The sequence below is a fragment of the Silene latifolia genome, chromosome 5 (genome assembly GCF_048544455.1).
Source record: "Silene latifolia isolate original U9 population chromosome 5, ASM4854445v1, whole genome shotgun sequence".
NCBI lineage: Eukaryota > Viridiplantae > Streptophyta > Magnoliopsida > Caryophyllales > Caryophyllaceae > Silene > Silene latifolia.
This window is the reverse complement of record NC_133530.1, coordinates 16,679,213-16,693,218: the sequence shown is the minus strand read 5'-3', so window position 1 is coordinate 16,693,218 and position 14,006 is coordinate 16,679,213. Positions and strand designations below refer to the sequence as shown.

Genomic DNA, 14,006 nt, shown 5'->3' with positions numbered 1-14,006 from the left:
AGTCTAAGTTTTGTGTGATTTTTGAGTTACTTCCCCTATTTCATCTCCTCAATCTATTTTTCCCCTAATTTTCCCTCAACTTTCCCCAAATATTTCCCTCAAACATTTCCCCCTAAATATTCCCAAAATCTCCATCATAATCCTTGAATCATTGAGCTCCTTTATTTGAAAGATTGTTCATCCATCCCCAAATTTATGTAAGTTCTCCTTCTTTCTCTTTTTTCGTATTTGTTTGTAGTTTATTGTTTGATTGTTAATCTTTGCTCTGAAAGTATTCAATGTTTTTTACCCTAATTGATGGGTTTATAATTGTTGGGAATTAAATTAGGTTAATTTTGGTGACCTTAATTTCCGGGTAAGTTCTCCTTCATTCTTCAAAGTCACGAATTTTATTGATTGCAAATTAATTAAACTGAACACAATGAACGGAAGCAAAACAAGGGGGATGAGTTACCTTGATGATGAGGAACACAATTAAGGAAATCAAATTGGGGAAGATATGAGAAAGAAGGATGAAGAAGGGAATGAATGAGGATTTTAAACATCTAACATACATAAGCTTAATAAAGGAAGGAAGAATGGCAAAACCGTCCTAAAATAAATGTTTTAACCCAAAAAAATTGAAATTTGACGGAAATGTGGTCTGAAACCGATATTGGGTGCAATTTATAACCTGAGTTATTAATTTGGGTGTAATTTATTAAAAAAAATTGACGTGGGAGTAAATGTAAAAAAATGAATTAAGCGTGGGTGTAATTGATAATTTACCCTTAAAAATATAACATTTTAATGCTCAAATAAAATTCTAGCCTACAAAAATAGCCAGTACTTAATCAGGTCAAGGTTAAGATCAACTATGCTATAGTATCTCATATTGCCAACTGTGGAGTAATCCAATCAAGTTGCTTCATTTTTTGCTGAACTTTCGCCCATGTTTTTTCCTTAAATTCTGACATTTTAATGCACAAAGCATGTTCATAATTCATACAAACTAATCACACTTCTTTTCCTGAAATCATCTATCCAAATTAAAACCCATTAAGCATGGGATACCAAAAACAAGTCCTAATCTTTCTCATTAGTTTGGTGCTGACACCATTAATCTCAGGTTCTGAAGCGACGGAATCACTTGTTATCGCGTCACATTGTACACCTGAGTGTGGAGGGATTACAACCCACATGGTTCTTATTATAATTCGATACACTTGAGAACATTTACGATATCCAGCAGCAAAAACAAGTACGTGGCAACAGGGTGTGATACCTTTGCCTGGTTTAAAGGAACACGCTATGACAAGAATTACTCCACAGGATGCATGACAACGTGCAGCGAATGACAGCATATGTAATGGGGTTGGTTTTTGTCAAGTTTCCATACAACCAACATAAGAATCGATGCATACAGTCTTGAAAACCATACACTGGTTCCGTCTAACCCATGTAGTGTGGCATACCCTGTGGCGAATGATGCCTTTATTTTTTCACAAAAGAATTTGTCTCGGAGTTTGAGTTATTATTTCAAAGAGCAGCCTTCGGTTCCTGTCGTATACAATTGGGGAATCGGAACCAAAAACTGTTGGGTAGCTGAAAAGGAAGGAAGTCTCTTGTGTAAGAAGCACACACATTGCAGCAACTTAACGCATGAATAATTTATAATAAATTATTCAACTTGTTTCAATTGTTTCGTAAACAATAATTTAATCTAAGTAATAAAACAATTCGATTACTTAGACCGCATCTAATTTAATCGAATTATAATGAGATACGATAATTTTACTCATAAATTATCCGTCAATTTTAAGCAATTTAATTAACTCGTATCGGCATACTCTTAATTAAATAATCAATTAAGAGTATTACCCTATAGGTATGACCTCAGGGTATCAACTGATCACCACCGTCACGACAAGAATGCAAAACTCTAATACCAATCATTACCGATATGTGTGGACCAGTTGACTGTAAAATGTTACTTTCCCTCTTGTATTCTTAAATATGAGATTTAAATATGTAAGGGAGACTTGTTGTATCAACAATTAATTAACAACAAAATTGTCAACAATTCGACCACGGTAAAATTAATTAAATACTCCTTCCATTTCTTAGTCCATTCGGATGGGAGACGTTCAAATCGTCTATCCTATTTTCGTGTTTCATCCTGTATCCCACGAAAGTGGGGATAGAGTAGCCGGACTCCTGACGCGTCTAAAAAACCTTGTTTACGTAGTAAATAAGTTGGGTCTACGGTCCACCTCTCCACAAAGTTGAACTTTTCAACCACATATCAAGACCAAGGACAATAATTTTTTTTTTAAAAAAAAAAAAAGAAAGATTCAATGACAATAATGTGGTCATTTTGCATCGTACCTCACCATCTTCCAGGGGGTCGTACTACTTTGCTCCTTGACGTCGTATCGTAGCTTGATCCCAAGCACATACGAGTATATCCAGATTCAAGGACAATTAATGTCTAGATGTACTGTGATGTGTAGACGACTTCAAGGTCAACAATTTCTTGTACAAATAACATTTTTATCATGCTCAAAAATATAGCACCATTCAAAATTTCTAATGCTCAAATCAAATTCTAGGCTATAACAATAGGCAGAATTTTATTTTTAAGAGAAAACCCGAAGGTTATACTATAATAACGTAATATCAAATAATACAGCAGTGAGAGCAGAATGAGGTCGAGGTCAAGGTCAAGGTCAACTATGCTATATTATCTCATATTGGCAACTGTATTAATAATGTATTTGTTGATAATTCAATCAACTTGCTTCATTTTTCGTTGAACTTTTCGCCGATGTTTCTTACTTAAATTCCAACATTTTAATGCACAAAGAATATTCATACTTATAAAATTTATTACCAGCTAATCACCTTTCTTTTCCTGAAATCAATAATCCAAATAAAAACCCATTAAGCATGGGATACCAAAAACATTTCCTAACCTTTCTCTTTAGTTTGGTGCTGACACGATTAATCTCGGGTTCTGAAGCACTGGAATCACTTGTTATCGCTTCAAATTGCACCTCAACGTGTGGAGGGATTAGAATACCATACCCATTTGGCATAGAAGAGGGGTGTTACTATAAAGATAAAGATGACGGTAGTCTTGAGTCCTCAATGAGAATCACATGTAATCATACTTTCAGTCCTCCCCAACCAATTCTGGGCAGCAATGTCCAAATACTAAACATTTCCCTAGAAGAGGGCGAAATTAGCCTCAATAACAATGTATCATACAACTGTCGCGAGTCTTACAATTCATCTACTTATTTGTATTCGTATAGTTCGTTGTACTTAAGAAATTTTACGATTTCCAACAGCAAAAACAAGTTTGTGGCAACAGGATGTGATACCTATGCCTGGTTTAAAGGACAACGTTATGGCAAGAACTACTCCACGGGATGCATGACAACGTGCAACGAACTAGACGATGTGGTCAACAGCACCCAATGTAATGGGGTTGGTTGTTGTGAAGCTTCCATACCCGATGGCGTAACCAACTTACATATTGAAGCAAACAGTTTTCACAACCATATTGGGGTTGAGTTTAACCCGTGTAGTGTGGCGTACCCTGTGGCGAATGATGCCTTCTATTTTTCCACACTGAATTTGACTCAGAGCTTGAGTCATTATTTGAGTGAGCTGCCTTCAGCTCCTATCATATACAATTGGGGAATCGGAACCAAAAATTGTTCGGAAGCTGAAAAGGAAGGAAGTCGCTTGTGTAAGAGCAACACAGATTGCATCAACTTAACGCATGAACAACAAGGTCTAGACGGATATCGTTGCAATTGCAAGGAAGGGTATTCAGGAAATCCATATCTTCCACAAGGCTGCCAAGGTAACAAAGTCATGTCATTCTTATGTTTTATTGTTATTAAGAATTTATGAAAACGTTTGAATCTCTCATAGTTGAACTTCCGTAAGTTTTGCTGTTATTTTTTGTCTGTACGTATTTCATTTACGATCCTATGATCCTAGATGATCCTCGAAGAGGTAACTGATCCTGAACCTAGGTCCTAGGCAAGACCTTATATTTGTAGGACTTGCGCTTCTATCCGCTTAAAAAATTGTAAAGTTTGAATAAAAGTACGAAGCGTTGGAGAAAAAGGATTGTACATCAGATGTACTACCTCACACTTAATGAGTTTTTGAGTTTTTGTGTATTTTTTTTTCACAAATTCTCACTTGTGACGGATACGGGTCACTTCCCTCTCACACAAATGCAAGTGGGAGGGCAAGTGGGGCGAAAATGGAGCACCCCACTTGCCTCCCACTTGCATTTGTGTGAGAGGGAGGTGACCTGTCACTCACTTGTGACGGATAGTGTCCATCACAAATGAGACTAGTTTTTTTTTTTTTTTTGAGTTCTATAGAGTTCATAAATTACATTTTAGTTTTATGACGTCAAAAATCAAATTTTTCTGAACTTATATGTAATTTTTTTGAGTTATAATGTAACTTTTTGAGATTAATGTTTAAGTAAATGAACTCAAAAAATTTATAAAAAAACTCAAAATTTTTAAATTAAAACTCAAAAGCTTTATCTTAATGCTCAAAAACTATACCATCTGATGTACTACATCAGCTGTATAATCCACTTAGTGGAAGCTTTGATGCTACGACCTGATTTATAGAGTTTTTAGATTATACAATCAGTTGTAGTACAACGGGTTCTGTAGTTTTTGAGTTTTATAAAAATGTTGCGAGTTTTGTTTTACAGATTATGAGTTTTACTATAAAGTTTTTGAACTCATTCACTTAAACATTAAGCTAAAAAAATTACATATCGCTCAAAAAGTATACATATAAAATCAATTAATTTAATTAAAACGTAACTTATAAACTTTAAAAGCTCATAAAAAATACACGTAAACTCAGTTGCTAAGAGGGGTATGATTTAGTAAGTTGTATTTTTGGAAACTATAAAGAAGAAATAACTCAGATTCCCAAAAGATACAATATTCCATAAATCTTTAGATTTATACTTTAATTAGAGTATAATAATGATATTTTGTCTTGTTGTGGTCGTTGGGTCCGTCTGACCTTTTGTCTTGAGTCTGCGGTTGAAGTTTCTCTATGGGTATGTGAAGTAGTCACGGTTGGGTTGTGTAGGGGCCTGGTAGCTGTGTTGGTTTGGTCGGATGCGGTGGTCACTTTTGCAAACTTATGGTGTTTAAAATTTCTTTAAGTTGTTTTATGTTAGTCCAAATAATTTTACCCGTTCATTCAAGGATGTTTTGGGTGTCCTGTCCTGTATCCTTGGGTTTTTGGCGATAGCTGGCTCTTCACGGATGTCTCGGGTGTCCTGTCCTGGTATCCCTGGGGTTTTGGTTATTCTTAAGGAAGATTGGTATCCCTGGGGTTTTGGTTATTCTTAAGGAAGATTGGTGTCTGGTTCGGGTTGGATCTGTCGGTAGACGTTGCTTAAAAGCAAAAATGGACAGAAGATTGGATGCGAGGTTTTCCTTGATGTGGTTTGTGTGCATGCTGGGTTTGTTGATCCGCCGGTCCTGTGATAGTCGAGTTTGTTTGTCTTGGTGTAGGAGTCTATGCTCCATCGGAAGCAGCTTGTTGTCTGTTATCCACCTTTCTTTTCTACGCTCTTGTGGCGTAAGTACACCGCGACATCGTCACTCCGCTACTCACTCGCATCGGGGTTTTCAGGAGATTTTAGATGCTTGCAAGACGTGGATAAGGAGGCTCACCCCAACTTTTTCGTACTCCACCAACCTGATTTTAATTCCCGACATTGTCTTTTGCTAGTTTTTTATAGTTCTATCATTATGAAGTTTACTTACGAGTGTAATAAGGGCATTGTATGCCCGAACTTTATGTAGGTTTATCTTTCTTTACTGCTGTCAAAAAAAAAAAAAAATATTAATAATAATAATGATATTTTAATCTAATATTTAAGCCAATGATTCTTCGTCGGTAAATATATTTTACTTAGTTGCTCTTTTATGTACGAAATTTACTCTTTCATGAACTTTTTGTCGTAATTTTTCCTTACCTTACCCTTTTTTTAAAAACAAACTTCACTTTCCTCTTTCTCTCAAAATAAAACAAATTTTCACCAAATTATTCAATTATAATTCTTAATCTTTATATTTATCAACTAATAATTCAAACTTCATCAATTAGGCTTTAATTAATTTCTTTGTTTCAAGTTAAATAAATGTAAATTAAATTAAGAATAACAAAATTAGGGTTAGGGGTGGCTAGGGTGGCGAAAGGAGGCGGGGGACAATTGGGTAGTCGAGAAGAGGGGGTAGGGCGGGTCGGGTCGGGGGTGGGGACAGGTAAGGGGATTGCGTGTGATTCGGGTCGGGGTGGGGGACAGGTAAGGGGATTGTGCGCGATTGGGGAGAGTGGCTGATGGTGGGGCCGGTTTTTGCCGGCGGTAAGAAAGGGGTGGTGGCGTAGGGGAGGTGGGATGGTGGCGCACGGTGGTTGTACATGTGTCCGACACTCGTACCCAAGTCAAAGTAACATAGACGGTGCAAGTGCAAGGACGGGTTTACATCCAGTGCATTATTGATAATTTGTTAACAAGAAGCTGTGATTTATTTTGTTTAAACTTTGTTGTGATGTCAAATAATATGACCTTTTTTTTGTAATTAAATCTGTTCAGATATTGACGAGTGTAAGGAAAAAAATGACTGTGAGGAAAAAGCACACTGTACCAACACAGACGGAAGCTATTATTGCAAATGCCCAAAGGGTTACGATGGAAATGGCACACAAACTGATCGCTGCATCTCTTCTTCAAAGACCTGGCTCACACCAGTAATCATCACTGCAGGTAAAATATACATAAGGAAAAAAGTTAGAAAAAAACTAGTTCATAAAACAAAACAAAACAAAAAAATGGTACAAAATTACTATAAAACATTTAATGTTTATCTTGCAGGCATTGGTGGAAGTATTATAATTTTGCTTGTGGTTGGCTTTCTCATGCATTGGAGAAATGGCGAAAGACGAATCAAAAAGCTACGAGAAAGCTTCTTCCGTCAAAATGGAGGTTTAATTTTACATCAAAAACTCTCTAAGATGGATACTCTAAAGATTTTTACAGCACAAGATTTGGAAATTGCAACTGGCAAATACAATGAAATGAACATAATCGGAAGAGGCGGTTATGGAATTGTTTACAAGGGAATTATACCAAATAATCAACTAGTTGCAATCAAAAGGTCCCTTAAGGTGGATCCTGGCCAAGTTGAGCAATTCATCAATGAAGTTATGATACTTTCACAAATCAACAACAGAAATGTAGTCAGGTTACTAGGTTGCTGTCTCGAGACAGAAGTACCGTTACTGGTTTATGAGTATATCAACAATGGCACATTATACGATCACTTACACGATGAAGCAAAGGTGCCCCTTTTCACATGGAATATCCGTCTAGGGATAGCATCAGAAGTTGCTGAAGTGTTAGCATATCTACATACCACAATCACAACCCCGATCATCCATAGAGATATGAAGTCAATGAATATACTCTTAGATGAATGTTATACGGCGAAGGTTGCAGATTTTGGCGCTTCAAGATTGGTTCCTGTGGACCAAGGTCAACTAGCCACAATGGTGCTGGGAACATGGGGCTATTTGGATCCCGAATATATGCAAACGAGTGAATTAACAGAAAAAAGTGATGCTTATAGCTTCGGAGTTGTGTTGGTGGAGTTATTAACTAGGAAAAAGGCGCTATCTTATCAAAGGCCTGAAGTTGAGCGATGCCTTGCTATGCACTTCCTTCTTAAGATGAAAGAAGACCGACTGTTTGACATCATTGATAAAAACATCGCAAACAGTCAAGGAGATATTGAGCAAATAAAGAAAGTGGCTAATCTAGCTAAATGGTGTTTGTTCTTGAAGGGAGAGGACAGGCCAACCATGAAGGAAGTTGCAATGGAGCTAGAAGGAATAAAAAGAACGAAGAAGCATCCTTGGCATGACGTTAAGTTCTCCTATAATCAGGAAAATGATTGTGAGTCTCTTCTTCGAGGAATTCCAAAAGACGATGATGGAAACAGTGGTGGTTACTCTGGTCAGGACTCGGATTTGTATAAGTGTCCTAGTTTCATTTCCTCACTAGGTGGTGGAAGGTAGTTATATTGTTGGATTCAGTAAAGAGTCGGTCAAATAACTTATTTGCTATTTCTAGAAAAGGTTGCACGCGAATAACTCTTCCCTTTTTGATAATTTGGGGGTAAGATGATGTTTATGTAAAGTTCTCGACATTAATACGCTTAAGATGGTTGCCTTACTAGCAGCAACTTGTATAGAAGTTGGAATAACTCAAGTAGGCACCCTAAGTCAATTTCTTTAAGGCTGTTTTCAGTTTATGAACCACCGCGCTTATTGGTTAATATAAGAACACTTTTGCTACAATGCAGTAGATAACTAGATATGCAGCGTACTTGTAGACTAGTTGTTTAAAACCTAAAGACGTACTCCATGTGTCTCATCTGATTCTTTACGTTTTTATTGATTTGTAAGGAGAATTTTAATTAAACGTAAAGAACCAGTTGAGAAAGAGGAAGTATGAATGACTCGGGTAGGCAAGATGAAAGCTCCATAGGTATCCAATTTGCGGTAGCAAACAAGACAGCAATACGTCAGAATGTCATACTTTCTGCCCAGAAACCATTAATACTTAAAATCGCAATTTATCTAGTTAAGCTACAAGCAATCACATTTAATTACCTAAATCAAGGATTCAAGGGAATTTCAACCTAAAACTTCATTGATCGTCTCTTTGAGAAATTAATAAGCCGAAAGCCCTCTTTGAGATGAAAAACTAACAGCTACCAAAAAAATTGCAAACAGTGCTATACAACATACTTGACGACTACACAGACAATCAAAAACTCAGCCGAAAGTTTTGAGATTAATAATCAATTACTCAGTCCGTACCTCTCACAAAGAATATAAACGGTAAACAAATGATTGGGACAAAGGGAGCAATACAATAGGAAGTAGGAACAGATTACACTGCACCTGTGTAAACTTGAAGCTCAGGAAATCAGCCCAAAACAAGTCGGCCGTCAAATCGAATTAACTGTACAATTCGAAAAACAGTTTTCAGACGATCTCCCCATATCTGAACAATATATGAGATCAAAAACATGAAATCAAGCAAAATTGAGCTCTAATGAAACGTATACCAAACAAATTGTACAGTTTTTTATAATCAGTACAATAATTGTGCATTTATGCCTTAACATAAGTACATGAAACTCTGAAGAAACCCAAAGTCCCACATGTGAGGATTGTCCCACATTGATAAAAGAGGAGAGGAATTATCACTTTATAAGGCAAGAGGTTACTCCCTCTATTGCCAATTGGTTTTAGAGTGGAACCCTCTTGGGCCTACGTTGTGGACTCTCTCTCCTCCGTTTGGGTGCGGGTCAGGCCCGTTGTTGAATTTATCATGCTATCAAAGCACACGGGGCCTCTTTGCTCGTCTTCTCGTTGCGCTTCCTACCGCCATTTCTTCTGTGGGAGAACCCTCTACTGAAGTGTTTTTCTTAATCCGGCGGCGACCATTTAAACCACAACTCTCAATTTCAGTTAAAGCTTCAGCAAAACACATCCTCCGGCAACAGCGGGTTACACTAGCAAAACACTTGGCTGCCCTACGAAATCCTGAAGCTCAGGATCCTGCTGATAATGCGCAGGATCTAATTCAATACTTTTTACCAAGTGAAAAGCCTCTTCAAACTGTTCCGCCTCATAATGTTCAGTTGGCGCTGAAAGAAGTTGTTTTAATTCATTCTCCTCAACTTCACCCATATAATAATATTCAGTTACCAGTAAAAGAAACCGTTTTAATTCTTTCTCAACTTCACCCATATCAAAACCCACAGCAATAGATGTAGACTTAATTTGTTCAGCTTCCCTACTATTTAAATTTGATATCAGTTCACACGGGGCCTGTTTGCTCGTCTTCTCGTCACCTTTCATGGTCAGTGTTGGTGCTGCGCTTCCTACCGCCATTTCTTCTGTGGGAGAACCTGAAGTGTTTTTCTTATCCTCCTTGTTTAGGCTTGAAGGCTGCTTGTCTCTCTTCAGTTCCCTAAATCCGGCCCTTGAGGAACTATTTGCCACATCGTCTTGGTCATTCAAACTCTTTGCCACATTGTCTTGGCCTTTCAATTGTTCCAAACAAAAATCTTTGGAGACACTCAGACAAGGATTGTCATCAAGATTTAAACCGGACCTCTCAATTTCAGCTAAAGCTCCAGCAAAATCCCCATTCGTTTGAGCAACATTCGTATACTTTAACAAAACAAGCGGCTACCGCAAGAAATGTTTTATGCTTCTTATCAAGGGATTTTTGAGCTAGGGCGCTTTTGTTCATTGCCGTATAGCAGTTTCTCTCTAACGGAAACACCTGCTTATGAAGCTCAGGATGAAGACGATTACGCTCAGGATTTAATACAAGATTATCTACGATCTTAAGAGCCTTATCAAACTGTCCCGCATTATAATGTTTAGTTGCTGCTGAAATATTCCCTTGTAATATACGCTTCTTATCTTCAACCTTAAAATGACGTCTCATTGCCTCTGCAACAAACTTTTTTAATTCTGTCTCCTTAAATTCACCCATATCAACCTTAAAATGACGTCTCCTTGTTTTGTTAAAGTATACGAATGTTGCTCGAACGAATGGGGATTTTGCTGGAGCTTTAGCTGAAATTGAGAGGTCCGGTTTAAATCCTGATGACAATCCTTGTCTGAGTGTCTCCAAAGATTTTTGTTTGGAACAATTGAAAGGCCAAGACAATGTGGCAAAGAGTTTGAATGACCAAGACGATGTGGCAAATAGTTCCTCAAGGGCCGGATTTAGGGAACTGAAGAGAGACAAGCAGCCTTCAAGCCTAAACAAGGAGAATAAGAAAAACACTTTAGTAGAGGGTTCTCCCACAGAAGAAATGGCGGTAGGAAGCGCAGCACCAACACTGACCATGAAAGGTGACGAGAAGACGAGCAAACAGCCCCGTGTGAACTGATACCAAATTTAAATAGTAGGGAAGCTGAACAGACTAAGTCTACATCTATTGTTGTGGGTTTTGATATGGGTGAAGTTGAGAAAGAATTAAAACGGTTTTTTTCACCGGCAACTGAATATTATTATATGGGTGAAGTTGAGGAGAATGAATTAAAACAACTTCTTTCAGCGCCAACTGAACATTATGAGGCGGAACAGTTTGAAGAGTCTTTTCACTTGGTAAAAAGTATTGAATTAGATCCTGCGCATTATCAGCAGGATCCTGAGCTTCAGGATTTCGTAGGACAGCCAAGTGTTTTGCTAGTGTAGTCCGCTGTTGCTCGAGGATGTGTTGTTTTGCTGAAGCTTTAACTGAAATTGAGAGTTCTGGTTTAAATGTTGATGACCATCTTTGTCTGCTTATCTCCAACAAATATTGTTTGGAACAATTGAATGACCAAGACAATGTGGCAAACAGTTTGAATGACCAAGACGATGTGGCAAATAGTTCCCCAAGGGCCGGATTTAGGGAACTGAAGAGAGACAAGCAGCCTTCAAGCCTAAACAAGGAGGAAAAGAAAAACACTTTAGTAGAGGGTTCTCCCACAGAAGAAATGGCGGTAAGAAGCGCAGCACCAACACTGACCATGAAACGTGACGAGAAGACGAGCAAACAAGGCCCGTGTGCTCTGATACCATGTAAAGAAACCCAAAGTCCCACATGTGAGGATTGTCCCATATTGATAAAAGAGGAGAGGAATTATCACTTTATAAGGCAAGGGGTTACTCCCTCTATTGCCAATTGGTTTTAGAGTGGAACCCTCTTGGGCCCTACGTTGTGGACTCTCTCTCCTCCGTTTGGGTGCGGCCCAGGCACGTTGAATTTATCAGAAACATTATCAGTGGAAGCTCTCCAGGCATTAGGGTTTAAGACAAAGAAAAGGGATAATGAACGGTTTGCATGCACACTAATTCTCGTATAAAACGGTCTTAGGCCAAATTATTGTAAAATCGTATACTCCCTTCGTTCCACTTTTATGATTCATGTGAGAAATATATAAATAAACGGCAATTAATGAATTTAAGATACATAAAACATATGACGGAAATTCAAATTAATTAAACCCAAATAAAAATATTTCACGGACAAAAATTAACCCAACCGGGGCTACGGCCTAGCCATGACCGGCACCTGCCCAGCCACAGCCTGGCCGCACCCCCGGCACTACCCAGCCACGGCCTGCAAGGTCTGGCCGCAGCTCCTGCACAGCAACAATAACACGGCAGCAGCATTACCAAATGAAAACGCAGCAATTCCTCCTCTTACAACCGTCTTAGGACAAGTTTTCTAAGCCTAAACAAGGCGGGTTTCACCCGTACAAAAGACCCAGTCCAAACATGTACATATACTTGAGATGTAAGCAAAGAAAATGGTTCAATTTAGCATCAAGAAACTCGCCAAAACAGTCCGTGAAAACTGCCCAATTAAACCCATTTTCAAGGTTTCAAGAGGCTCGCTTGTGACCATCTACAACTTGGATTCTTATCACCCGAAAACCCGTCCAAAACAGGCCACCAAAACCGTACTCGACTGTCCTCAAAACAGTCCTAAAACAATCCCTCATCAGACCACAAACAGTTTGCTCGACACATTAAAACAGTCCCAAAAAAAACACAGTAAACCCATCCCACATCAGTCACTCTTACACCCCACACAGTCCCAAAGACACCATTTTATCCGTCCCAAACTGCCCCGAAGTACCTGCAAAACTAATTCAGAAACAGTCCCACAAACTGCATAATACCGTCCCCAAAACAGTCCACGTTCCTGTCTTAAAACAGTCCAATTTCAGCACAAAAATCGTCTTTCACGGCTCCAAGGACGACATACAAAGAGTCCACTTCAAACCATTTTAAGACAACTTTTAAGGCGAGATTAAGACGGAAATTAAACACAACTAATTCTTGAATGACAACAACCGAATTACACCACACTTACTAGAAATTACCATGTAAAAACAGGTCGTTTATAAGACGGAGATTTCAGTCACCAAAATACCAAATATCATCCCGCTCCACATTACTGACATATTAGAATCCTCCGTATCACATAATTGATTAATTCACATTCTTTCTTATTTGTTTGATGGTCCACTGACTCTCGCTCACTGAACTAACATAGACTTTTCTATTAAGCTATGCTTTTTAATAAGGTGTAGTAGTGGTGTACCATCTCAACTAAGCTTTTTAAGTTCGTTGATTTTCATTCAACGAACTGGTAATACATTCGAAAACAACCCTCCATACCCGATTTCGAAGAAACAAGCTAGGAAAAACGATCACTAAATCCACATATTCTAACACACATATGAGAAGGACATAAAGAACCAAACTTTACGATAAATAAGAGTATAAAACCGATTAAAAAGGCAAAATATGACATTTTGTCGAGTAACCTATCACCGTTACCTGTTTTTGATCGCTGAAAGTCCAAGGAATCGCCCAAGGATGATCTTAAACCCAAAAATGGCACAGAAAAGCTCGAAAGCCGCATCCTTTGAAAGACGGGCGAAAAGAAACACGAAGAAAGTCCGGCTCTTTCTTACATACAGAGGAGGAGGACGAGATGAGGAAGTTATTGGTGTAAAATTTATCGAATTTGGTTGAGAATGGAGGCGGGATCTGAGGTTTTAAGGTCGTGATGAAAATGGGGATTGTTCCATTGTTGTTGTTGCTTTGCTGCGTGAAAACAAAGAAGGGGAAGTGAAGTTAGGGGGGTGGGGACGGTAGACAATAATAATAATAATAATAATAATAATAATAATAATAATTATGTTAGAGGGTAAGAGAGTGTGTCGTCGGAATCAGGTTGGTCCGAAAAGAAACAGCTTTATAATAGAAATGCAACGATCTTGCTAGACGGAAATACACTTATAATTTAAGACGGAAAATTACTATTATTATCCCTATTAATACTATCCGACAAAATATTTAT

The 14,006-nt window shown here is 38.1% G+C and overlaps 1 protein-coding gene and 1 long non-coding RNA gene across 2 annotated transcripts; one reads left to right on the top strand and one right to left on the bottom strand.

Annotated features, from left to right (window-relative positions):
• Positions 1-2,797: 2,797 nt before the first annotated feature.
• Positions 2,798-8,424, top strand: LOC141656877 (wall-associated receptor kinase 2-like). The gene is made up of 3 exons (XM_074463973.1): positions 2,798-3,853; positions 6,647-6,817; positions 6,926-8,424. The coding sequence occupies exons 1-3, from the start codon at positions 2,929-2,931 to the stop codon at positions 8,125-8,127; spliced, it is 2,298 nt and encodes a 765-aa protein (XP_074320074.1). The 5' UTR covers positions 2,798-2,928; the 3' UTR covers positions 8,128-8,424.
• Positions 3,131-10,297, bottom strand: LOC141656881 (uncharacterized). Its single transcript, XR_012548599.1, has 4 exons — positions 10,035-10,297; positions 9,019-9,534; positions 6,699-6,811; positions 3,131-3,845 (listed from the first exon to the last, which is right to left on the bottom strand). It is a non-coding gene; the product is annotated as an uncharacterized LOC141656881 (long non-coding RNA).
• Positions 10,298-14,006: the final 3,709 nt, after the last annotated feature.

What these genes read in the sequence shown, in the direction of transcription:
- LOC141656877 (XM_074463973.1), top strand. Translation starts at nt 2,929, where the DNA reads ATGGGATACCAAAAACATTTCCTAACCTTTCTCTTTAGTTTGGTGCTG. An exon ending in TCTTCCACAAGGCTGCCAAG is followed by an intron (nt 3,854 to 6,646) that starts GTAACAAAGTCA and finishes AAATCTGTTCAG; the next exon opens with ATATTGACGAGTGTAAGGAA. An exon ending in ACCAGTAATCATCACTGCAG is followed by an intron (nt 6,818 to 6,925) that starts GTAAAATATACA and finishes TTTATCTTGCAG; the next exon opens with GCATTGGTGGAAGTATTATA.